Source organism: Cyprinus carpio, chromosome A5 (genome assembly GCF_018340385.1).
Source record: "Cyprinus carpio isolate SPL01 chromosome A5, ASM1834038v1, whole genome shotgun sequence".
Classification (NCBI taxonomy): domain Eukaryota; kingdom Metazoa; phylum Chordata; class Actinopteri; order Cypriniformes; family Cyprinidae; genus Cyprinus; species Cyprinus carpio.
In genome coordinates this window covers 20,403,602-20,427,701 of record NC_056576.1, presented here as the reverse complement: position 1 = coordinate 20,427,701, position 24,100 = coordinate 20,403,602, and the positions used below count along the sequence as shown (strand labels likewise).

Below are 24,100 nucleotides of genomic sequence, written 5' to 3'. Positions count from 1 at the left end.
TGCTACACAATTTCTATATATGTATACCTTTACTTGGTGTCCAAGAACAGTAGCTCATTGACATATAATAACATCTCTTTTATAATATTAGCGCATTTCGTAGTATGATTCCATTATAGATATGCCAGGAAAGAGTCACTAGACCAAAGAACTGAGTTTTACAGTGGGGCATGAGAATAACGCGATTGCATCATGGGAATTCTGGCAATTCTTGAAACCGCCACTGGCGTCGCTGTTTCTTCATAATAATTCCCTCAATGAAATACTGAACCAGTGGAGGGGGTAGGAGGTGGAGTCGTGTTCAGAGGGAGGAAAACCAAGCAGAAGAGCAGGAAAAAAGAGAAAAACCACCAGACACAACAACGTCCGGGGGAGGACGGTGGATCAACTGTGCCAACTGAGGCAACTCACATAAAGAGAAGCGCCGCTGTAAAGAAAGGAGGACAGCAAGATGATAACGCCCTATTTCCTGGAGAATTTCTGGGTAGGTTGCTAATGCTGTGCTCTTATTTGTCTTTGCGGGTTAAAGACAACTCAGCTCCACTCGAATGTCATTCTTTAAATTGGTATAATTTGCTTGATTTCTGGGGCTATTCTTCATGTTTTGATTCACACCGGCCGCTGTTGGGATAATACCGGTAAAACATGGTCGAGGCAAGCACGAGAGCCTACTGGCCTGTTGCCCCCCTCACTTTCTCGGAGAATGCCGTCCAGCTAGACCGGGGACTGGGCCTCATTACATCCATCTGACACAGACAGACAGCCAACTACGTTCCACCTCCGTTCAATCTGATTGGCTGTCGATCAACGTCTTGGAATGTTAATGATCCTGTTCTGCAACAACATTGGATGTCACGGCTGTCAATCATAATGCTATACCGCTCTAGTTCTTCCGTGATGACTAAAAAAATTATTCTATATTGGTATATACACAGTATAACTAATATTATAAACAAAGTAAAAACTAACACCTTATCCACCAAAAAATAACACACTTCTCATTTCAAAATATAAAATAACTTCGATAATATTAAATTAAATTACTTATATATATATATAAATATACATGGCTTTATTATAGGCTTTATATATATATATATATATATATATATATGTATATGTTGTATATGTATGTATGTATTTATGTATATTTTGTATATACTATGTATGTATATGTATATATAGTTATGTATGTATATATATCATATGGCTGTATATATATGTAGGTATGTATAATATATGTATATATATATGTATATATATGTATATATATGTATGTATATATATGTATATATATGTATATATGTTCAGTTGTTACCTGAAAACATACCTCCTTATTAGACTTTTGGGTGCTTAAGCTGTTTTTAGTGTGATTTCATTTTTATGTTTGTCGTTTTATATTCAGTTGTTACCTGAAAACATACCTCCTTATTAGACATACTTGCTTCTTAAAGAGATGTATCACCAAAAATTCTGTCATCACTTATTCACCCTCATCATGTCGTTCCAAACCTGTGACTTTATTTTAATACAACGCAACAAGGGATGTTAAAGGTATAGTCAGCCAAAACTTATTATTCTTTCATAATTTACTCACCGTCGTGTCATTCCATACCTGTATGACTTTGCTGTGGCATATAATCGAAGATATTTTTTAGTCAGTGGACACCAGAATGGTTTGGTTACCAGCATTCTTCAACATGTCTTCTTTTGTGTTCAGCAGAAGAAAGATTACAGCTAGAGTGAGTAACATGAGTGTGAGTAAATGATGATGGAATTTTTATTTTCAAGTGCATTATCACTTTAAATAGAATAAAGGTGTGTGTTTTCAGGTGTGATCATGCACAGTGTATCTTTATTATCTCTCGCATTCCAGACATCAAGATTCAAGTCAGATTTCAAACAAGGACAATTTCACCATTGTACCATAAAGGTTATTTTGGATTTTTGCAGTCATTGCAGGACAGATAAAGCCTGACACATTTTTAAAGCATCCCGGAAGATTCCTCTGTTGTCATGTACCGTAAACGACCATGGTTTAACCATTAAACAGCATCTGACTGGCAGAAGAGTTGAGCTGAGCAGGGTGAGAAAGTGTGCAGTTGGAAACCGTGACTGTCAGAACAGGAGATGGGGGCAGATGAAGAGAGATGAGGGATTGCAGAGCTCCTGTTCTCAATCAGGTCTTTGTGTTGAGGGCTCAGTGAGACAGGGACGCCTGTGATCAGCTGTGTGCTTGTAATGCAGGGCACAGGCATAGACACATATACCCCACACACTTCACTGCACTGAAACTGTCAAGCTCAGGAAATTAATGCAGGGAAGGTCAGACTGTCAAAATAGTCTTGATATTTTTCTGCCATGACATCATCATGTCTTAAAATCAACCTTCTCTGCCCTCCAGCGCCTGACGCCCACAGGTGTGACAACTTACCCTGAACCTCCCACAACAAAGGGGTGTTTGAAGGAAACCTCTCGGTCTTGTTTACCACAGTCAAACACATCTAACCACACATTTCCTCTCTTGCTGTAGAGCACCGTGTTATTTTTCTAGTGAGCTTTTGACCTTTGCTGGTATCTCACATTCTCCTCTACTGGTGGATGTTTAGACTTGTTACAGTCAGAAGACACCTGCTTACGGAAATGTATATTTGGTTGAGTCATACTGTAGATATTCCCATTAGTTTCTAGTTGTCTAGGTCTCGATGAGAACTCTTTATTTTTTTAAATGTATTTTTATGTTAGTCATTTGTAAGAGTGTTAAATGTCAGAATAGTTATTGACCGATTACATTTACATTTAATCAACATAATCTGAATAAACAAAAATATGAATTTTTCATTCTATTCTTACTAGGAAATGAGCACGATGAACTGCAAACACAGGTTGTGTTGTGAGGGTTAGTTTTATGTTTGTGAAATGTTAGTAAAAATCAGAGTCTCCTCATAATGCTAATGATGTGATTTTTCGATAGCTTGACTTCTCACTACTGTCGAATATCTAAAATTGCTCGGAATTGCCTTTGTGTGTGTGTGTGTGTATATCATACAGTCTATGGTATATATATAGCGTATTAGTTCTTAGATAAGCTCTAGCTTGAAATAAAACTGAAAATTACAACAGCAGTCACTTTTGAGTTTTGTTTATGTTTAGTGGAGATGAAAGGGTGATGGCGACAGATCTTTTTTTTTTTCATTTTGTCACGTACATCGAATGTAATGGATCATTGAAAAGAAAATGGTTGTAAACCTGCAGTCGATTGTGGAGGGACTGGTTTATGCAGACTAGATGATTGGAAAAATCTGGTATATATACTGTATGTCACCAGAGAGAAGTCTATCATTTTCAGCAGAAGATTGAGCTATGAAGTTTTGGTTAAATATTACAACTGAAAATAAAAATGTTAAAGATGAAGCTTGTGATTATAAAATAGACTGGGTGAGTTTCCATCATGCTGAGTTTATGTATAGAGTGCTAAAGCTCTTCATTTGTTCTATCTTCTTGGACGACAGGATGTTGAATGGTTAATAGAAAAGACATTTTAATATACTCCCTTTTTTTTAAACAAATATTGTGTCACTGGACATCTTTGTCTTTTAATGCATTTCAATGCAGTGCGTTTCCATTTATCTGCAATGCTGTGTGTCTGTAGGACAGATGTCCCGAGCACAGAGGCAGATCGCCCTGCTTAAACAGGGAGGTCAGAAGGTCATTTGAGGGACTCAAAGCTGTAGTGAAAGGGATTCAGCTGAACTTTGACACTGTAGATGTCTAGATGTTTTGCTCTGCTCATTGATTTACCGTGCACATGTTTGCTCTCAGAATGGCGGTGTGATTTTCAGTAACTGAGTAACTGTAAGTGTTTGTAAATGAATTTGCTGAAGTTATGTTTGCTCTGCATTATTTGATTATCTGAGGAATCTTTCATGTACAAGGACATTTCTAACAGGTGCAATTATGCTTTGGATTTATGCTTTTATCAGACTGATATTTGATATAGTTATTTTGCTCCAAAATATTTGAGAAAAGATCTCTTTATTATATTAGATCATTTTAACGATTATTTTTACTATTAGATAAAGGTCATATGTTATCTAATATATAAAGTACTTAAATAATAAATTATTTGAGCCTTTAAAGACACCGCCTTTGTTAGGAAGAAGTAAATCTTTCATCTTTAGGGCTGTGAGTGAAGTTGTTTTATTCACTCAAGATACATGCAATGCATACTAATGCAATCACAATTCAGATCTCTGTGCCTTTTTGAACTGATTCAAGCAAGAAGTCATGCAGACTGTGTCAGCTATGCCAATTTTAGCATGCTTTGTAATGTTTATGAAACCTTCATGGGTTAGGTTCAGCAGATGGCTGTGGACTAAACCATGCATTAAATCAGGCAGTTAACTTTCCCAGACTGTGTGCTATTATCTCACTTACAAGGACACATTTACATAAAGCTAATACATTTAAAGCTACTTTAATAAAGCTAGTATTTTGGGGACAAAGTATATTGTAAAAGTATAGCATGCTAGATAGCAGCACTCTGAGATGATGCCTAAATACGATGTGTAAATTGAGGGTAGGAAGAATGCACTATGAATTTGTTTGTTAATGCATTTATGTATGCATTTAATGCCTCTATATTTTTAATGAATACCTGCTGAGGACAATTTTAAGGGCCATAGGAAAATGATGCAATAGGCCTACTTTTTTGAACCCCATATATTTATTTTAAAAAATATATTTTTTATTGTTATTTTATTGTTTAAACATCAACATATTTTTTCAGTATAAGAATACATCTATGCTGTCCCTGCACAAAATGTGTCATATCAGAGAAAGCTTTTAATAATGCATAAGCAAGAGGGCAAAAAAAAACCTAACCACAACATAAGCAAGATATATATATGATTTATGAAGTAAAGGAATAAGAAGAAGACCATGAGAGAGCAGATTTATGAAGATGGAATATTTTTGAAAATGTAACAACAATTCTAAGTAGGCATTCTTGATTTGAGCTTCCGAGATGGGAGAAGTGTGTGTATGTGTACCTACATCACCATATTTATGGGGTCAAATTTGTACCCAAAAGTGAGATAAATCTGACAAAACATCTTTTGGAGGGTGTCCTTATTTGTAAAAATGGTATAAAAATAAAATTTAGTATTTTTAAAATTATGAAAATGCAGAAAATTGTCTATTAGGGTTAGGTATAGGGTGTGGGTTACATTTCTAGTAAATTTATAAGCTAGCTATATATAATGACAGTAGATTCCAATAGAATGTCCTCATTTCAAAAGCTAAGTAAACGTGTGTGCGTGTGTGTGTGTGTGTGTGTGTGCAGTCAGGGACTTTGCATATAGTCTATGCATTGGGAACCTCACCCAGTTTGTTGAGACCAGCTGCATGAACAAGCACTTATGTACACATTCAAGCCAAACACGCACATCCGAACCTTCATGTCTCCTCTTGTGTGTTTTGGCTTTAAATATGAGTTCTGTTTGGTTTGACCTGAGCCAGATCATGGTTTAAACCCCCTCAAAGAAACACAAACATACACAAAGGCATAACATAACAGTGAGCGTTTTCCTCTGCTCAAATTAGCTACTTCAAACAGCGAGTTTTGTTCCTCGTTTGCTGTAGTCTTGTTTATCCAACTTCTCTGAACTTCTCTTTTGCTGACGTCATGGATTCGTAGTAGGTCACAGATATTTGATGTAGCTTTGGCAATGTCATTGTGGGTTATCATTTGTTTTTTAGAACGTAAATGTGATAATTTTTTGTGTTTTATGTTTGTAATTGAAAATTAGAGACTAAACACAGCATGACATTTTCTGTGACTTTGAAGCTGTTTATGATTGGTTGGCTTTTGCTAATCATCTCTCTGTAATTCTTGTGATTCTGGCACTTCATTGTTTTACGCTGTTTCATTTTCACGTCACAAGTGTGAAACGCTGCTTAACCCAGGGTTACTCACGATTTAAAAACAGTTTAACCTAAGTAAAGTCTAGCGCCCTCACATTAAGTATAAAAAGATAGTCCAATAGGCTGGAACTGAATAAAATTAAGTGAAAGTAAAATGCTGTGTGAAGACGATTTATAATTGGACTTGTGTTTGAAAGTCATGTAGGTGGCATGAACCAATCACAGAACAAACCAGCATTTTGTTGTGCTCGTATTCAAGGAGTAGAGGCCCAAAGCATTTTCCTGAGTTTCTTGTTATTTTCCTATTGTATTTTTTAATATCACTGCATTGCTTTGTCACTTCTGTAGCACTTAGCTTTCCTGTTGCTGTTCTTGCAACACTCACACACACAGTCTTACAATCTCACACAGATCTCAGTTGTTTTTGCTCTACAGGAAACACACACACTGCGTGATATTTGCTGTGTCCACAAAAGCTGATGTGGAAGTTACACAGTATAAGTCAGAGAGCAGAGCTTCATCCTTCCAGTCCTTACATTGGTTTATGTCTTTTTAGTGATCATATCAATTTTACATGCCTTTCTAGATTCTTTTCTGAAATACCCTGCTTTTCCCTAGTAATATCCTAATTAAAAAAAACTGGTGTGAATAGTTTTAATTGAGGTACACTACCATATAAAAGTTTGGGCTCAGTAAGATTTTTTTTTTTTTTTTTTACAAAATTAATAGTTTTATTTTGCAATTTCTAATTTCTTTATTGATTGTTTCTAATGTTGCTTGTTGCAAAATATTGATATTTCAAATATACGCCGTTTTGAACTTTCTATTCATTAAAGCAGTGGTTTCCAATCCTGGTCCTGGAGAACCCCCAACACTGCACATTTTAGTCTCCCTATTCAAACACACCTGATTCAACTCATCAGCTCATTAGTGAAGACTCCAAGACCTCAAATATGTGTATCAGATAAGAGAGACACCAAAAGCATGCAGTGTTGGGGGTTTCTCCAGGACTAGGATTGGGAACCACTGCATTAATGTATCCTAAAAAAAGGTATCACGGTTTCTACAAAAATGTTAAGCAGCACAAAGATTTTCAACATTGATAATAATAAGACATTTTTCTTGAGCACCACATCAGCACATTAAAATGATTTGTGAAGGATCATGTGACACTGAATATGTTACATGTTAATATATATATATATATATATATATATATATATATATATATATATATATATTAGTAATTGTAATAATGTTTCACATTATTTGAATGTGAATTTAGGCTTTTTAAACAAATAAATGCAGCCTTAGTAAGCATAAGAGAATTCTTTTAAAAAAGCTTAAAAAAAAAACAAAAAACTTACTAATCCAAAACTTTTGAACAGTATGAAATTAAATATATGAAATGTGAAATGACCAACACGCACAACGTCACACATTGCCAACCAAAATTGAACATAATTGGACCAAGGATTTGTAAAAATGTAAATACTTAAACAAAATATTATTCAAAATTATTTGTATCCATTAATCATCAGCCGAAATTGTATGAGTGTAAAAATGCCTATAGGAGAAGGTGATGCTCTTGGCATACCACAGTACATGTGAGTGTTTGTATTGCATTTACACAGTGTCCACATATGTATGGCCAGCAAAATACTTTGCTAAATGTATCCATCCTTAACTCGTATCACTACATTAAAAAAATGTATGTTTCAGTCATTACAAAAATAGAGAAGCTATCAGGATTCACTTCAGATCTGAATTATGCATTAGTTTACTGGCAGAAATACGGAAGGCTGCTTGTATTTTTAAAACACTGATATCAGACACTTGTAGCATTGTAACCATGGTTACTTGAAACCTTTTACACATTCAGACCACCAAAAAATCCACATAAACCAAAATCAGAAGGCAGAAATACGGAAGGTATGCTGCGTATGAACATGGTGGACCAGTCTGCTTTAAGAGCCAGCTAGATGCCATTCAGACCATGACAGCAATGATTGTTCAGAAACCAAAAGTGGTAAACAAATGTCTGCACCAGTGATGACATGCAGTGCAATCCTTGACATGCAATTTTTAATGTTCCTTCTTGTTTTTGTCTTAATTAGGGGAAGAAAAAAATGTGATGTTGAAATGTTGTTTTGAATTAATATTTGTTATCTTTGGCAGGGCGATAAAAATAATGGATTTGATGTACTGTACCACAACATGAAACATGGCCAGATATCCAGCAAAGAGCTATCAGAGTTCATCAGAGAAAGGTAAAACCGTGTGATTTTTGTTTTCATAGTTTTTAAGAGAATATGGGGAATCACCTCAAAGTGTAACATTATGACAGGCTGTTATGAGACACATCTTCCCTAACAATCGCTTTATGCTAGCAATGTTGTTTTTGTCTATTAAAACTTAAATTGTTATTGTTTATTAAGCTGAAATAAAATATAAATATCAAAACAAAAAAAAAAAAAATAAAAAAACAAAATAAACTAAAAACAAAAATAGGTATCTAAAGCTGACAAGTCAGACAAACCACAACAAAATTACTAAAAATGAAAAACCAAAAAAAAAAAAATAAAATATAAAATTAAAAATAATAAAAACAAATAAATGACAAACCACAACAAAATTACTAAAATTGAAAAACTGAAAATATTAAAATTCAGTATTAGCATTATAATATTACATGTGTGTGAAGTGTTAAACAATCTGTTGGTTCTGAATCTTTACAAGCAAATGTTTTTGTAGACTTAACAGCAGAAACCACATCACATTTCAAAATAATAACCTGATATTTGGAAATGTGTCTATCGCTGTGTGTGAAGTTCACTTATTTTTGCTAACAGTCTTTGTCTCTGTCATCAGTATGCAGATTAGTGTTTTTTGAACAGGTACTGATGACACTGGCCAAACAAATGTATCTAATTTCATCACTTGCAAAATGACAGTATGTACAATCATAGTTTAGTGCATTGAATTGAATACAGCACTGAATATGAACGCTTAACACTTTATGTGGTCTTCCTGTTCCAAAAACGTGCGCAGTTCTGTCAGATCCTTCACCTGTGAAAGGGTTGAAGCTCTGCTAGAAATCTTGCTTGTCTTACACAAGAGTAAAGCTATTCCAGAGGAAACCATTTCAAAACTTTTCTCACAAAATCAGCCAAATATTTTTTCAGGAATGCTGCAAGTCCTCCAAAAAGCCATGTCTCACCTGCTTTAACAGTTGAAGCTGTGTTAAACTAATGGAAAGAATTCACACTCTGATAGATTTAAAAAGTGCAGAGGGTTTAAACCATCTCTTGAGCTCTGTGACTGACAGAGGAATTTTGTGGATTCATAATGCCAAGCCGTTGGAAGCTTTATTTGTGTCATTTATTCTTGATTTACATTCTTTTGGCTATTGGGAGATTTATTTATTTTTTCAGAGGATTATGATGATAGATATCGGCAGCTGTTTAGCCACAAATTGAGCGTGTCTGTCTCCCCCTTCTGGACACGGTGTGACGTAGTCTGTGTCAGAGTGAAACAGTGCTCAGAAAAAAGCACTACCTATCGAAGTTGTTGGATGCACTTACAGACTTTTTGTTTTACAGATTTTCACATTTTAGAATAATAGTTAAATCATCCGAGCTATGAAATGACACAAGTGAAAATTTGGGAATTACGTAGTGACCAAAACACTCTGGGCTTCTTTCAGATATCCCAAGCAACATCCTAAAATGCTGTTTAAACAGTACTGAAAGGGCTCATGTTTGCTGAGCACACATTTCTTTTCCTTCTGCTTTTTTAAAACCTAGAAACCTTTTTTAGTTTAGTAAAATTCATGTGTAGGCACAATTTATATTTGTCTACAAAACTAATTTCAAACATTTACGCATAAGCTTTTGAATCAAAGGGTTAAAATCATGACCAATAAAGAGTGTTTGTAAGCATGGCACTTTCAATGTGTGTGTGTTAATATGTATTTTTAATATTGGCCAATTTAGCAGTATGTCTTATTGTTTGATTTAGTTCATGTCTTCTTTTAGGTCAAGACAGGACAAGATCAAAAGGCCTTTGTTTGTCTGTATGTAGGTTTATCTGTCACTTGTGCAACTTGCATTGAGTAACACTTAGATTTTCTTTAAATCATCTTTTTTTTAAGCACAATTAATTATGCTAACTATTGTTTGCAAGTATGTGAAAAGGTTTGTGAGGTCACAATGTTGTTTAAAGGATTTTTTTTTATTCTAAATAATAGTCAGTGTTAGATGGCCTGTCATTATTTGGATTTGATTGATTATTCACACATGGTTTCTCGCCTCTTGTCACAGAGCCACCATAGAGGAGGCGTATTCAAGATCAATGACCAAACTGGCCAAGACGGCCAGCAACTGCTCTCAACTAGGGTAAGACCCTGAGTGTGTGTGTGTGTGTGTGTGTGTGTGTGTGTGTGTGTGTGTGTGTCAGTCTTAGGGTTTACAAGCCCAGTGGGTTCATTATGAACACAATTTCAATAATGTATTTATAATGAGTTGGAAAAGCCACATCATTTCAACGTCTCTCAGGCTTTATCCATGAAAGTCCAAGCTCATTACATGCAAAGAAACAAAACTGATACCCACAGCTGTTCACTTACCTGCCTGAAACATTTTTGAATCTTTATTCTATGTAAACTTTATTCTGGCAAACCTGCTGTACTTTTCCTTCTAATGCAAGACATATTGCCAGTCAGGCGAAACTTAGTAAGCTACTTCAAAAAGTACTGCAGGAAGAAAGCAATTAACTCAATTTATTCAGCAATAAACTCAATTAAGCAATTAATTATTATTCTATAATGGTCTTAAAATAGCCAAAGTTTGTATAATAATTATTCGCAAAATATGCTAGATGCAGTTGTGTGAAATGAAAGCTGACTTTTTACTGACTTTATTCCTCTGAACCCCCCTCACATATCATATTGTCAGTACAGACATTATAGTGTCATTAAACCTTGCACAGAGCTGTTTCCATTAAAAACAGCCAGGACCAGAGGATTAATCTGATATAGAGAGAATAAACACACCTTGGTGTTAAATCACAAATCATGTTTAACACATTTTCCATTTTATTTGTACGATGTGTGTGGAGTATTATGCTTTGAGAAGAAAATGAAACAGCCATTTGTTTCACAGGACGTTTGCTCCGATGTGGGATGTGTTTAAACAGTCCACCGAGAAACTGGCAGCGTGTCACATGGAGCTGGTCCGCAAACTTCAAGAGCTCATCAAGGAAGTCCAGAAATATGTGGAGGAACAAGCCAAAAATCATAAGAAGGTATGGGAGCTGCCGTCATCTTCAGTGTCTGATTAATATCCATGTAAGTTTGCACATAACATGCCACAAGCAAAGTATGAACCCAGTTTCTCAGCTAAATGAGTCTGCAGTACTCATGTCATTCCTTGAAAAAGGTCAGATGTCTGGTATCACTCATATCTCATATTTGTTTTTGGAGTGAGGAGTATCAGTATGAAATGGGAATATAGTTACATGTATCTTGTAATAATAATGGTTGTTTTTTTTTTGCTCTATAAATTTGTTCAGATTTATCTGACTAGTTTCTCTTTGATTGTATTAGTTCTGTGGTGGTGAGCTGTAGGTGTTACTGAAAATAAATAGTTTTACGTAAATACAACTTAAGCCTGATTTAGCTAATTGATGGCAATTTAATGACAGTTAAGCACATTTCCCCTGCCAGCATAGATTAAAGGCAGTACAAATAATATAACCATGGTTTATAAATACATTTTGAGATAGAAAAAACTGAACAAGTGTTCAAGAGTTAGACGGGTGGCAGCCTCATTCTTCTTAGGCTCCACTTTAAATGATAGAAATTCAATTCAAACTTCACAGATGAAAAACCCGCAAAATTTAAGCATATGCATCAAATGCCCATTATACAAAATGTAAGCATTTAGGGATGTGGTGATTATGTTTTTTTTAAAGATGAGAATAACACTGAAGCTCTTTCTGGTTTCTCTGGCTTGTAGACAAAGGAGGAGGTGGCGTCCACACTGGAGGCTGTGCAGAACATCCAGAGTGTGTCTCAGGCCTTACAGAAGAGCAAAGAGAACTACATCAGCAAGACACTAGAGCAAGAACGCATGCGCAAAGAGGGGGCCACACAGAAAGACCTGGACAAGGTACACACATAGACTCGTACATGCATGAATGATAGTCCAAGTACTACTGAATACTTGAAAGTTTGCCAGATCAATCCTTGTAGGAATGTCCATTCATCCACCGACTTGAGTTCCTACAGAGGTTTTGTGTCTGTGGTAGATATTAGAGGAGATTTAGCAGATCCAAATGAAAATTCAAAACACGTCTTCTAAGGTGAAATGTGTAAATTTCTCTGTCTGTTTTGTTTGTTTGTTTGTTTGTAGGCTGGGTTGAAGGTCAAGAAAGCCACTGAGACCTATAAGTCATATGTGGAGAAATATGCCACTGCAAAGACAGAATTTGAGCAAAGAATGACAGAAACCTCACAAGTAAGACTGTGTGAAGTGTGCATGAGTGTTGACACGCATACTTTTATATTAGAAGCCTAGTGTACCCATACTGTGTATATAAATATGAGCAATATCACACGGGTACTTGTGTGATATTGCTCATATATATATATATATATATATAAATATCCACTCGTTATAAATCGTGTACCGTAAGAATACATTAAAATCAAATAAACTCAAATTACATCTAATATAACACAATGAGATTTATTAAAGGGACAGGGGCTCGAGTTACAGTTAATATAACACAATGAGATTTTGCCATCAGCTAAAACTATTTGCTCTGGAACAAATAATAGATTAAAGAGACCAAAGATTGTGTGTTAGATTTACCCAAATGAATTATATCAGAGTCAGCGGCAAATTTCCGAAAAACTGGCAGAGGTGAGGCTGCTCTCGGCAGGCTCGGCGCTGAACGGCCACTGATGCCCTGGAGCTCACATATCCGAAAAAATCGGTGAAAATTTTCAAATAGACAATATCTTTATTTACAATCCGTATATTTGAAGTCTAAACAACAACATTCTTGCCTAAAAAAGCTCATAAAACTGCATTCTGTGACACAAAAACAGTATTATTTATAAGTTTATAGTGGATTTGGGCATCCACCATGACATCTGCTGTGAGAAGTGCTGCAAGCGGAGTGATTCAAATGGTGAAACGGTTCCCGTGGCGATATTGGTTGAATATTTAATTGGTGGAAAGACCTCTCAGCCAATCAGACCAGAAATAACTTATATACTAATATATAATGTCTTTTGCCTTGGTGTTTTAAATTCAGTAGTGCCATGAGGAAACACTAGCAGTCCCTTACCAATCCTGCACACTTATTTTCAGTCCCAAATCAGAGCCAAAGAGGCCTCAAACTTTCAAGCTTAAGCTTCTTCTTCTTTTTTTTTTAAATGATCTACACACATGCACACACACATTTTTTCCCTGTGGTCACACATGCTCTGACTTATGCTGTCATTATCTTGTTTCTGCTTATTTCCTCATCTTTTTCTCCTCTTCCTCTTAAATCATCTAAAATCCTACTGTCAGTCTGAGAGCAGCATAAACAGCAAATCAGGCATGCAGCCATCCTTGACACACACACACACACATCCCGCATCCACTCATGCATATTTATTTTCACTGTGTTTATGCACGTTACATGCTTTTTAGCCACCCAGACCACCCAAATAGGCTATTTATAGTGTTGTGCCAACAACATAAGAAGGGGTCTTATGTACAGACACACACAGGACTATTGTGGAAAAAGATTCTGGTCTGATTAAGTATCATTTCTAACATCTGCTTTCAGCTTCATTTTTCAACACTGTCTAAAACAAGTATTATCCATTTTTAAACTGCTTTTGCACCATTTTAGAAAGATAAATTATTTAAATGTTGTGTGTTTGTGTCTACAGAAATTCCAAGGCATTGAAGAGGAACATGTACTGCGTATGCAGGAGATTATTCATTCATACTGCCAGTCTGTTGAAGAGACGCACATACAGATAGGAGAGGTAAGAAGAGAAATACATACACAAATGACCCTTTTATTTGTTTACACAAATGCGTAAAAAAAGAAGAAGAGGAATAAAAGGAAATTTACAAAAAAAAATAAAGTGTGGTAACACTTTATTTTAAGGACCATTTCTCACTACTGAATAGTTTCTTATTAGCATGCATATTAATAGCACACTGGCTTATTAGTACTTTATTATTAGTTTATTAGTATTTCTAAAGCACAGGTTAATGCCTTATTCTGCATGACCATATTTTAGATCCCTTCATCCCACCCAAAATTATTTTTTTACATAATAAAAATAAACACTAATCATACTCATCAATCACCAACCCCCCCCCCCACCCCCCACCAGGTAATTTCTAGCCCTGCAAAATCTCTTTTTCTAGTTATGATCTGCTGCAAAATATGTCTATTTTTATAGTCATTATACAGTTGTTTATTAAAAACACTTATCCGGTATTCACAAAACAACTGGAAAATCTATGAAAACTTAATGAGTAAAAGGTATGGCAACGCTGGATAACGCTGAAATCTGGCTGTTGTATCATCATTTAGCTATAGAGGGCGCCAGAGACCCTTAGGTGTGCAGAAGTCAAACGAGCAGAAATTAATTTCGCAACATGAGGCTATCTGATCAGTTCTTCTTTATCAATCCTCAATCCCATAGCCTCATATTTAGAGTGATTTATAGCATATGCACATCCCGTTATTCAGTGAAATACACTTCCGTGCAGGCAACTGAATGCACCAATCTAATTCCTGTAGACCCACAGCAAAATGATCACTGGTTACTGGTTATTGACCACGGAACTATTGCATGCTCAGATTTGGACTTCCTCGTAACCACACACACTCTTGTGTTCACCTTGAGCCCAAGGAGAAATAAGATTTGAGTTTTTCTGTGGTTAGTATGTTTATGCTGTTTCTATGTGTATGTATATGTATGAGTTGAATCCTCTTTCAAGTGCAGCATTTACTCATGCAACAGTTGGTGTCACTGTTCGTCTGTACAGTACATTAGTTTTCAGATCTAGATGAAACAAGGGGATGTAGATGTGGAATGAATGGCAGAGCAAGAAAATTGCATGTGTGTCTGAAAGAAGAGATAAGGCTAACTTCTTTAATAAACCTTTCAAGACCAACTTAAGGCCGTTAAGTGATGTTATATGCTTCTGTAGATATCAGTCAATGATTTCAACATTATAAAAAAAGTTTAATTGCCAAAAGCCAAAGTTATAGTTATTAAAACTTATAAAACATTTTAAGAGTTGTTTTATACTTGTAAAAAGTATATTTTTAATTATAATTTTGCAGTACAAAATAGTTTTTCCCTCACAAAGGACATTAAAGTCTCTTTGAATTGGAAGTTACTGTTGTGTTGACTTCAGTATCGTAACATATTTCCAGCTGAAATGGAGTGTTGAATAGAGTGTGGGGTTTTATTTTAGCACACTCTCTCAATCTCTCGCTCACAGCAAGCTAACGGTTGGAAGGGAGTGGTTAAGGATACTCTGGCCAAGCTATCAAACTGATAAAGATTACCCACACAGTTTTTTTTCGGTAGTTTAACTTTTCAGTAGAATTGTTCACTTCAAGACTGGCAATGTGCACCAACAAAGTAAATAGTGTGCATTTTGATATCATGTGGACTCTAAGTGCACAATCTTATACATTTGTCTTTTTGTCTGATATTCTTCTTTTTGTATGTGCAATGATTAAATTCAGAGTAGTATTATTTTAAATCGTTCAAATACTATTGAGGTTTTTTATTAATATTTTAAATGTTTTTATTTTCCATGATCGTTTTGAAGTTTTTATTATTTGTCATTTTATTTATTTATTTGTTCTTTTATTCTGTTTTAGTTTTTTTTAGCGTGCCAAGTTCAACTAAATGCAAATGGGAAATTGTATTATTTAAGTTAATATTTCTTTTATTTCAAATAACTAACATCTGTGAAAATCTGTGAAACATGCCAGCTATGAAAGAAAAGCATCGAGTCTTTGTCACCATCCCTTGAAGGCTGTTAAAAACAAAGACAGTCAAAGTGGTCACCTGGGGAAACAGTGTCACTGGTCACATCCACATAGCGTGCAACATTTTGAACTTTGTAAATTGTATATTGTATAAAGTGGCAAAAGTTAATGTTTTATAAATTAATATGAACATGTTAATTTTCAGTTCAGGATACCTAAAGTGTTAAATAATGTTAATGAACTGAACCGTATTGTAAAGTGTTAACCAAATGTGCTATATGGCATTTTAAAGGGTAACTTTAAGCCATTTTAGGGAACCATAAAAAGAGTTCCGTCTGTGTGCTGTCTGAAATTAACATTTTTCTCAAGATCCTATGTTTATGTTCAGTTATTTCACTTTAATGGCAATGAACAGAACTATTTGTTGCCATTAAAATGAAACTCCTGAACGTACACACAGGAGCCTGAGAGAAAAAAAGTAAAAGAGAAAAAAGCTAATTTTAGAAGAAAATTTCAGCCGGCACTTAGATGCTTTTGCATCTGAACTCTTCTTATGTTATTGGATTCTGATTAAGCTTTTAATTCTATTATATGTCTACTCCATCTATATTCAAATATACTTTGATTTCTCTCTGCTAAGATGTTGCAGTGAAAGTACTGTATAATTGCATGTAATCTTCTGTATCTGTTTTTTTTTTTTCTTTCTTCTGGTTTATTATTTTAAAGGGGCAGGAAGAGTTTGTGAAAAACATGGAGAACACTTCCGTCGAGAGCCTCATACAGAAACTGGCAGAAAGCAAAGGGACAGGCAAAGAGAGACCAGGTAACACAGCTAAATCACTCACACACAGCATTAACCTCTGCCACTGAACTACTTTGCTCTTGATATTATTAACAAGACTGGTCATGAGTTCATTACCAACTGACTAAATCTCTTTTTTTTTTTTTTGGTGGGGTATTAGAAATGAGCAATATTCTGCACTATAACACTAGGAGTATGTTTGACTTGATTGCTGTAACACGGTGGAGTTTACACTGGAGGATTTGTGGCGTTCTGACCCTTACAGGGGCTTTCAGCTAAGGTCTCAGCCAGCGCTGGCCGTCACATGCTAAGTGGAATGTCAAGCTCGCCCACCTTTACATGAGATTAAGCCACTTGAAATTGATAGAGCTTGACACAGCTACACTTCCCCCTGTGTTCTTGCTATTTTTCCTCACTTATCCCTCCGTGACCTTTCATTTGACCTCCTGCTTCTCCCTCCTTTCACAGGGTGGAAGTTTTTTCACATTTCACATGGAGAATATAATCTTGCTTGAAGCTTAAGGGGTGTGGAGCATAATTAAACCAGTTTAGCCAACAATTACATTAATGATATAAATGTTGAACACTAAGATTTTGCCTTTGTTTTGGCTTGAAAGCTTTATGTGTCATTAAAAAAAAAAAAAAAGTTTTTCGTCTTTAAACACATTTACTGTGTTTTTTGAACATCCTGACACGGTTACATCGGCTCACCCAGTGGTGTGAGTTTGGTGCGGGGCTGTCGGTTTTATTCGTCCAATGGCAAAATGCAGGGTGTTTGAGAAACCATTTTGAAAACAAAAATTTTGTCTTGTATGGTGACGCTAGTGGAAATCACACAAATTACACCCTTCAGCTTTTCTCACCACTCCTATATTTTATATTATTTTATATTTTATTTTATTTTATTTTATTTTATTTTATTTTATTTTATTTTATTTTATTATTTTTTATTATTATTTTATTTTATTTTATTACACTAGAGTTTTTAAAATGATTTTTAATATTATTGATATTATTAAATATAATTAAAACAACCGTTTTCAATATATTTAATAAATGAATTATCAGTGTTGATGGTTGTGCTGCTTTATATTTTAATAATATAATAATAATAAAAGAAAGTTCAAAAATATTTATTTGTCTTTTGTAGCATTATAAACATCTTTACCATCATTTTTTATTAATTTAACATGTCCTTGCTGATTAAAAGTATTAAAAATATAAATGTAAAAATAACATACTAACCCCAAACTTTTGTACGGTAGTGTATTTATGTATAAATGTGTGTGTATATATATATATAATAATCTATACAAAGGTAGCCCAGATAAACTATGTATGAAGATATAGTGACCCCTAGGAGTCTAGACTGACCATTCTGGCTTTTGGCTGCCCTCCATTTGTTTTGACAGCAGAATTAATTGAGTCTAAAAGCTGTTTTGGTCAACAAAACATTCCTTCCCCATATCAAGCTGTTCATTAGGGATTGCGCCGCTGTCAGAGCAATAACCTGTGTGGCACGCTGATGAAATCAGAGCAGTCCTAACCAGTATAGAGAGAGAAAGATTGAACAAACTTTGTACCACGGAAATAATCCCGAAGTGACACGCTGGGCTGTAGGGAGTTTGCAAGAGCAGTTCAATGATATCCAGCTGGGCTGTGAACTGGCCGCCAGCCAGACACGCAAACTCTCTTTGCTGTGCCATCCGAGAGTCCATACTCAGCATATGCAATAAAAAAAAAACACACATCATCCGTTAATGCATGACTGCATGCGCCTCTCATAAACAAACACACACACGTGTATGAGCATTGACAAAAGCACATATTACCTGAATAAGGACATACAAGACTGTTGTATTTTTTTTTTTTTAAATCTAATTATAATTACTAAAGACAATCCATAATCAAAACTCAACTCAATTGAATATTTAGAGTTTTAATAAAACTGACTTTTTGAGTTATTTTTCTTTTTGAGGACATTCCGAAAGGAAGGTTTTATTAGATTTAGCTAACTTCTGTGAACATTTTTCAGCAATGTTTTCCTCAAGGTATTGCTATAAACCCACACACACACATAAATACATGTGTTCATATAAACAAAGCGTCTGTCTGTGTACAGGAATTTAAACCAAACCTAATACCCTTTTTCCAGATTTAGATGGCATTGTTGTGTCTGATGTTTGGATTTGTGTGCATAATATTGTTAGATGGAGCCTGGAAGTGCTGACATCACTCAATTAAAATACATTTTTCCTCAGTCCTGCAGCTGCATGGAAATCTTAGAAATCAATCTGCATTGTCCGGCTTTCTAAACCTGTTTAGACAAACTTGCTGATTTGTTGTAATAAAAGCATTTTTATTTATATAGCACATTTCATACACAATGGTAATTCAAAGTGCTTTACATAAAAAGAATACAAAATAATACAGATTTTTTTTTTTTTGAGCTTTTCTAATTTAGCTATTATTTGGAGACAAGGTTGATGAACATTTTAGCTAAAGCTGACCTTAAGGTCATCAGAAGGATAAGTTTTTGTTTGTTTGTTTGTTGTTTGTTTTGTTTCATGTTATATTATAGTTGTTTCGCTTTGTTTAGGTTTTTATTCTAAAAGTGGTAAAGGTTTTGTGAAGTTTAGGTTGTTTATAAATATTATATAGATTTTAGTGCTATCAAACAATTAATCGCATCCAAAATAAAATATTTTGTTTACATAATATATGTGTGCATACTGTGTATATTTATTATTTATATATAAATACAAACACATGCATGCGTATATTTAAGAAAAATATGTCTATATATTAAATATATTTATATATAATATAAAATATAAGAATATGAATATATAAATGTATAAATGTAAATATTTTCAAAATATATACTGTATGTGTGTGTGTGTTTATATATACATAATAAATATACACAATACACATACATGTACAATGTAAACAAAAACCTTTATTTTGGATGCGATTAATCGTTTGACAGCACTAATAAAATTATTACATAATAGCAAAAACAATGCATGTCTGTGCTGTGTCCCTAATAAGACAGTGTGTGTTTCAAATAAATCAAATAATCTGGTATGTTTAATATGATTTCAATTGAAGTGGGTCTTTAATTTTTCCGTGTGTGTGTGTATTTGGGTATGTGTGTGAACTGACAGAGTGTGACCTTTAGTTCTGTGTGATCAGAGATGATCGCAAACAAACAATAACAGAGATAAGAGAGTGAAGTGATTTGGTGCAGTAGAGTAGATCAGTAATACTGTATCTACGTCAGCGTGTGTGATGTGTGCCTGTCGTGACTGCTCTGCACAGTGCGCATGAGGTCCACTCACAGCCGTAATTCTCCAGGGGAAACTGCATTGAGCCGCTTGAGTTAAATATCACACGCTTTTGTTTTTTCAGGTCAAGGCATTTTCTGTGCAATGAAAATAGCGCCCCAGGCTCTCTTGCAGAGGTCTGGTAGTAGCAAAATGCTGTCTTTCGTTTTCTTGGACAAGCATTAGCTTTTATGTGCATTAACACAAAAGAAAACACACTCTAAAGGGCTCTCAGAGCACTGAGGGGCATCTCTCCTCTCTTTACGGCCAGTCACGAAAGCACAGAATTAATTTCATGTTGACTCCTATTGTTTTGCGTTTTAACTTCACTCTGTAATAAAAACTTGGCTGACATGTTGTTGGGTCACGACTGCAAACTGAGCCGTGAAATACAGTGAAGATGGCTGAGTTTGTTTGCTTAAACCCCTTCACCCATGTGTCAGTGTGGAAATGGGTCATAATATGCAAAATTGATGAGTAAGAAAAAAATCCAAAATTTATGATTAATAAATCAACCTTGCGTTTTTGTTTTATATTGCATCTGACTGTGTGTCATTTCACTGTTATATTCTTATTTTCAGTGAAGACTAGTATTCAGCTTTTAGTGTGAGAGTGTTATCAGTGCTGCACATCATTGTATTGGATTTGTGTGTTTGTTTGATTTCTGAGGTTAAAAGCAGAAGTGCTTCCAGGCGTGTGTGTGTGTGTGTGTGTGTGTGTGTGTGTGTGTGTGTGTGTGATGCATGCTGGCTGTGAACTAAATGCTCTGGCTTAAAGGGGAAGTCAGATTGTGCTGATTGCCACCAGACCTACTGATGACTCTGTAAATTTGCTTGCCTGAAAATCTGACCTGCATATGTGTTACTGTTTTCGTGGATTTAAGTTCATGATTTTATGAAACACTGTAAAAAAAAAATAGTAATAATAACAATAAATTAGTTTTAATATTAAATATTACGCCATATGTTAATTCTTGAATTCAGTATACTGTAACAGGACGTCCCTTTAATCATTTGTTTTTGTTTGTTTGTTATTATTACAGGGCCCATTGAATTTGAGGAATGTAATGTCTCAATCGCCACGGAAGGTCAGAATTAATTTTTCTCACTGTTCCCATTTTCTTTTTTATTGTTATATAGGAAACATATAGAATGTAAATTCACTTTAATATCTCTGATTACATCTCTTTAGAATGTTAGTTTTGTAGCCTTTACATTCTGTTTAAAAATCATAATATCCATTTTAAGATCAGTTTCAGATGCAGCTCTATTTGTCTAGATTTGTAATAACCATTGCTGTCTGTTTAGGTGCAAAACCCAGAAAAAGGAAGACCTTTGCCATTCCAGGCAGACGGAGAGATAAAGACACAGATTCCACGCAAGTGTTGACTTTTACTTTAATGTGATCTCACTCGTTTTTATGATTTAAAAAAATATATATTTCTAAACCATTTTAAACTAAATTCTCATACTTAACTGTTCTTCGTAGTATTTTGTGAGTTACTTGTAATTTTATGTGACAAAAAGGATTGTGAAAAATTCAGTCTGGTGATAAAAGAAATAAGTTTAGAGAAGTAGACATTTATTTGTAATTTAGAGCAATAATAATAGTGTTTGAGTAATTATAATAAGTTATGTTTGCAGAGTAATTTTGCATTTGTGGTAAAATGAAGAATTAACTCTCCATAAATTTTTTCTCTCTATTGAATAGTGAATCGGCTGAAGTAGAAGCAGTTGTGAGTATACATTTTTATTTTTTTAAATAATTTGTAATAATTTATTATTATTGGAGAAAAGTATTCTTATTTTGAATGTTACAGTACTTTAATTATTAATGCATTAATAGTATTAATACAATACTGAAGGTGTTTTTCTGTAATTTCATAATATGAAACTCATTTTTCTTCTAAGTATGCTTCCTCTTGTTATTTGGGAGAAACTCTGTTTGATTTGCACCCACAATCTTTCTTTCAGAACGCTTCAAACGGAGCTCCCCCGGGTTTCTACGGTGCTATAGATCTTCATAATGCCGTGAGTGGTGACCTAATGTTGTTGAAGGATTGTCTATAATTCTTACAATGTGAAGTAAAGACAACAGTCTAAATACTTCTTGCGATATTGCTAACAATAGTGCTTTACCTCAGTCGGACTCTCCTTGTGTTGTGATGTATTGAAGAGTGTGAATAATAGGATTTTTGTCTGTGGTGTGTTCTGTGTTTTTCTGCAGAATGTGCCTCAGCTGGACGAGGAGGGCTTCTGTATCCGACCAGAAGTCAATGAGAATGATATCCTTACTCCAGATCCATCTCTTCCATCCCCCCCCATTCCCCATACACACACACTTTCATCTCAGCCACAGAAACATTTTCCTTTATCTCTTTCATCGCCTCTACTCAGTATAAACTCTGAACACTTTTTTTTGGCTTGAGAACATAGTGTGATAACTTTCTTTGTGCACTTTTATCTGAATGGCTGCCAAGTCATTCCTTCCCATCAGATTTTCTTTGTTCTTCTGTTGTCTTTACCAAAGCTGCGTCATCACTCTATGTGGACTAGAATACATGTTTAAAAAAAATTAAATAAAATACCAAATCTGATCTTCTTAGCCCGTGATACTGTAAACGAAATTGCATGCCCCGCACGTATCTTTTTTTTTTTTTTTTTGTCAACCATTTTCCTTAATGTTTCTGATCACATGCCAAAGAGAACTCCTTTTATTCATCCAGTGACTCAGAAGATGAAGACGAACCAAGAAAATTCCACGTCCAGATCAAACCCGTGCAGACCAACAACGGCACACACCAGCACAAAGCCACCATCGACGAGCTGAAGGCCTCTATTGGAAACATCTCTCTCTCGCCCACCCCTGCCGTAAGAGATGCCTCACACCAGCACGCGCACCATGTGTAAAGATCCCATGACCGCATACTCCTCACATATAGACGTATACCTTGCATTCACATTCATTCATACACACGCTAATGCACGCTGGGCTCCCTTTATAAAGGGTGATTGTACAGCGTCAGCAAAGAGACTCGTGATTGGTTGATATCATTTACAGTCACGTTTCTGTTTCCCACACATCTCCTTTCATCTCTTCCACCAAAACCTACGATGGCCCAGCAGACACTAGAGGGCAATATTTGATTATGATATTTACAGGCGATCTTTTTCCCCATCCTGAGTTGTGTGCCTGAGTGCAATTATATTTTGTGTGTGTGTGTGTGTGTGTGTGTGTGTGTGTGTGTGTGTGTGTGTAAACCACACTTGTGGATTTAACTGGCTCATTCAAAACAATATTGTGTTGGCCTAACAGACGTTAGACTTTTCCAGCGAGGGAATGAACGTTTTATTAATCTCAAGTGGTTTGAGTCTGAGTTGGTCACTATGACATGATAGGTGACATCACACATGTACTGGTTTTTGCAAAGGTGACCTACTATTCTGTCATTTAATGTTGTAAATGAAGTGTGTGTGTGAGTGTGTGTACAGTTATGTGGTCAAGCAATTCCTCCTGCACACACTGTGAGCCTGTGGACCATCTGTGTGTGTGTGCTGTTGGTAAACAAACCCATGCAACTTCCTGCCTGAAATCTCACCACAGGAAGCACGGAGGGACTCTGTTTCTAATAAGTAAGATCATGTAGGTAAATGCGCGCGGGCACACACACAGGCTTATGACAGCAAGAGCTGTGTCTGTAACAAAAAGTTTAGTTTAATAGTTTTTAGTTAAAGGGAGCCGATGTCTTGACATGTTCAGAGCCAGTTGGTTAAAAAAAAGTAAAATATCCCTGATTCTTATGAATGGTTTGCAGCTTTTCTTTTCTTTTTTTCCTTCAAAAAAAAAAAAGCTTACTTTTATTCAGAAAGGATGCATTCAATTGATCGTAGGTGACAGTAATGACATTTAATAATACAAAAGATCATCTTATTATTATTGTTATTGGTAAATGCTGTTTGGAACTTTGTATTCAAAGAATCCAAATTCTACAAAAATACTGAGCACCACAACTGTA

General features: G+C 35.1%; 1 protein-coding gene across 7 annotated transcripts in view; it reads left to right on the top strand.

Moving 5' to 3' along the window:
- The first annotated feature begins 259 nt into the window (after positions 1 to 259).
- LOC109051608 (F-BAR domain only protein 2-like) overlaps positions 260 to 24,100 on the top strand; it is a 36,608-nt gene continuing 12,767 nt past the window's right edge. For 2 of the 7 annotated variants that reach the window (XM_042756365.1, XM_042756367.1), the window contains exons 1-14: positions 262 to 484; positions 8,104 to 8,195; positions 10,248 to 10,322; positions 11,088 to 11,229; positions 11,943 to 12,095; positions 12,339 to 12,443; positions 13,877 to 13,975; positions 16,681 to 16,777; positions 21,128 to 21,172; positions 21,393 to 21,462; positions 21,796 to 21,820; positions 22,059 to 22,115; positions 22,312 to 22,369; positions 22,780 to 22,955. In XM_042756365.1, coding sequence (XP_042612299.1) covers positions 452 to 484; positions 8,104 to 8,195; positions 10,248 to 10,322; positions 11,088 to 11,229; positions 11,943 to 12,095; positions 12,339 to 12,443; positions 13,877 to 13,975; positions 16,681 to 16,777; positions 21,128 to 21,172; positions 21,393 to 21,462; positions 21,796 to 21,820; positions 22,059 to 22,115; positions 22,312 to 22,369; positions 22,780 to 22,955 — 1,227 coding nt within the window. In that variant the 5' untranslated portion in view covers positions 262 to 451. Of the gene's footprint in view, positions 485 to 8,103; positions 8,196 to 10,247; positions 10,323 to 11,087; positions 11,230 to 11,942; positions 12,096 to 12,338; positions 12,444 to 13,876; positions 13,976 to 16,680; positions 16,778 to 21,127; positions 21,173 to 21,392; positions 21,463 to 21,795; positions 21,821 to 22,058; positions 22,116 to 22,311; positions 22,370 to 22,779; positions 22,956 to 24,100 lie in introns of all 7 variants that reach the window. The other 5 variants (XM_042756370.1, XM_042756369.1, XM_042756364.1 and 2 more) reach the window with 4 other exon arrangements.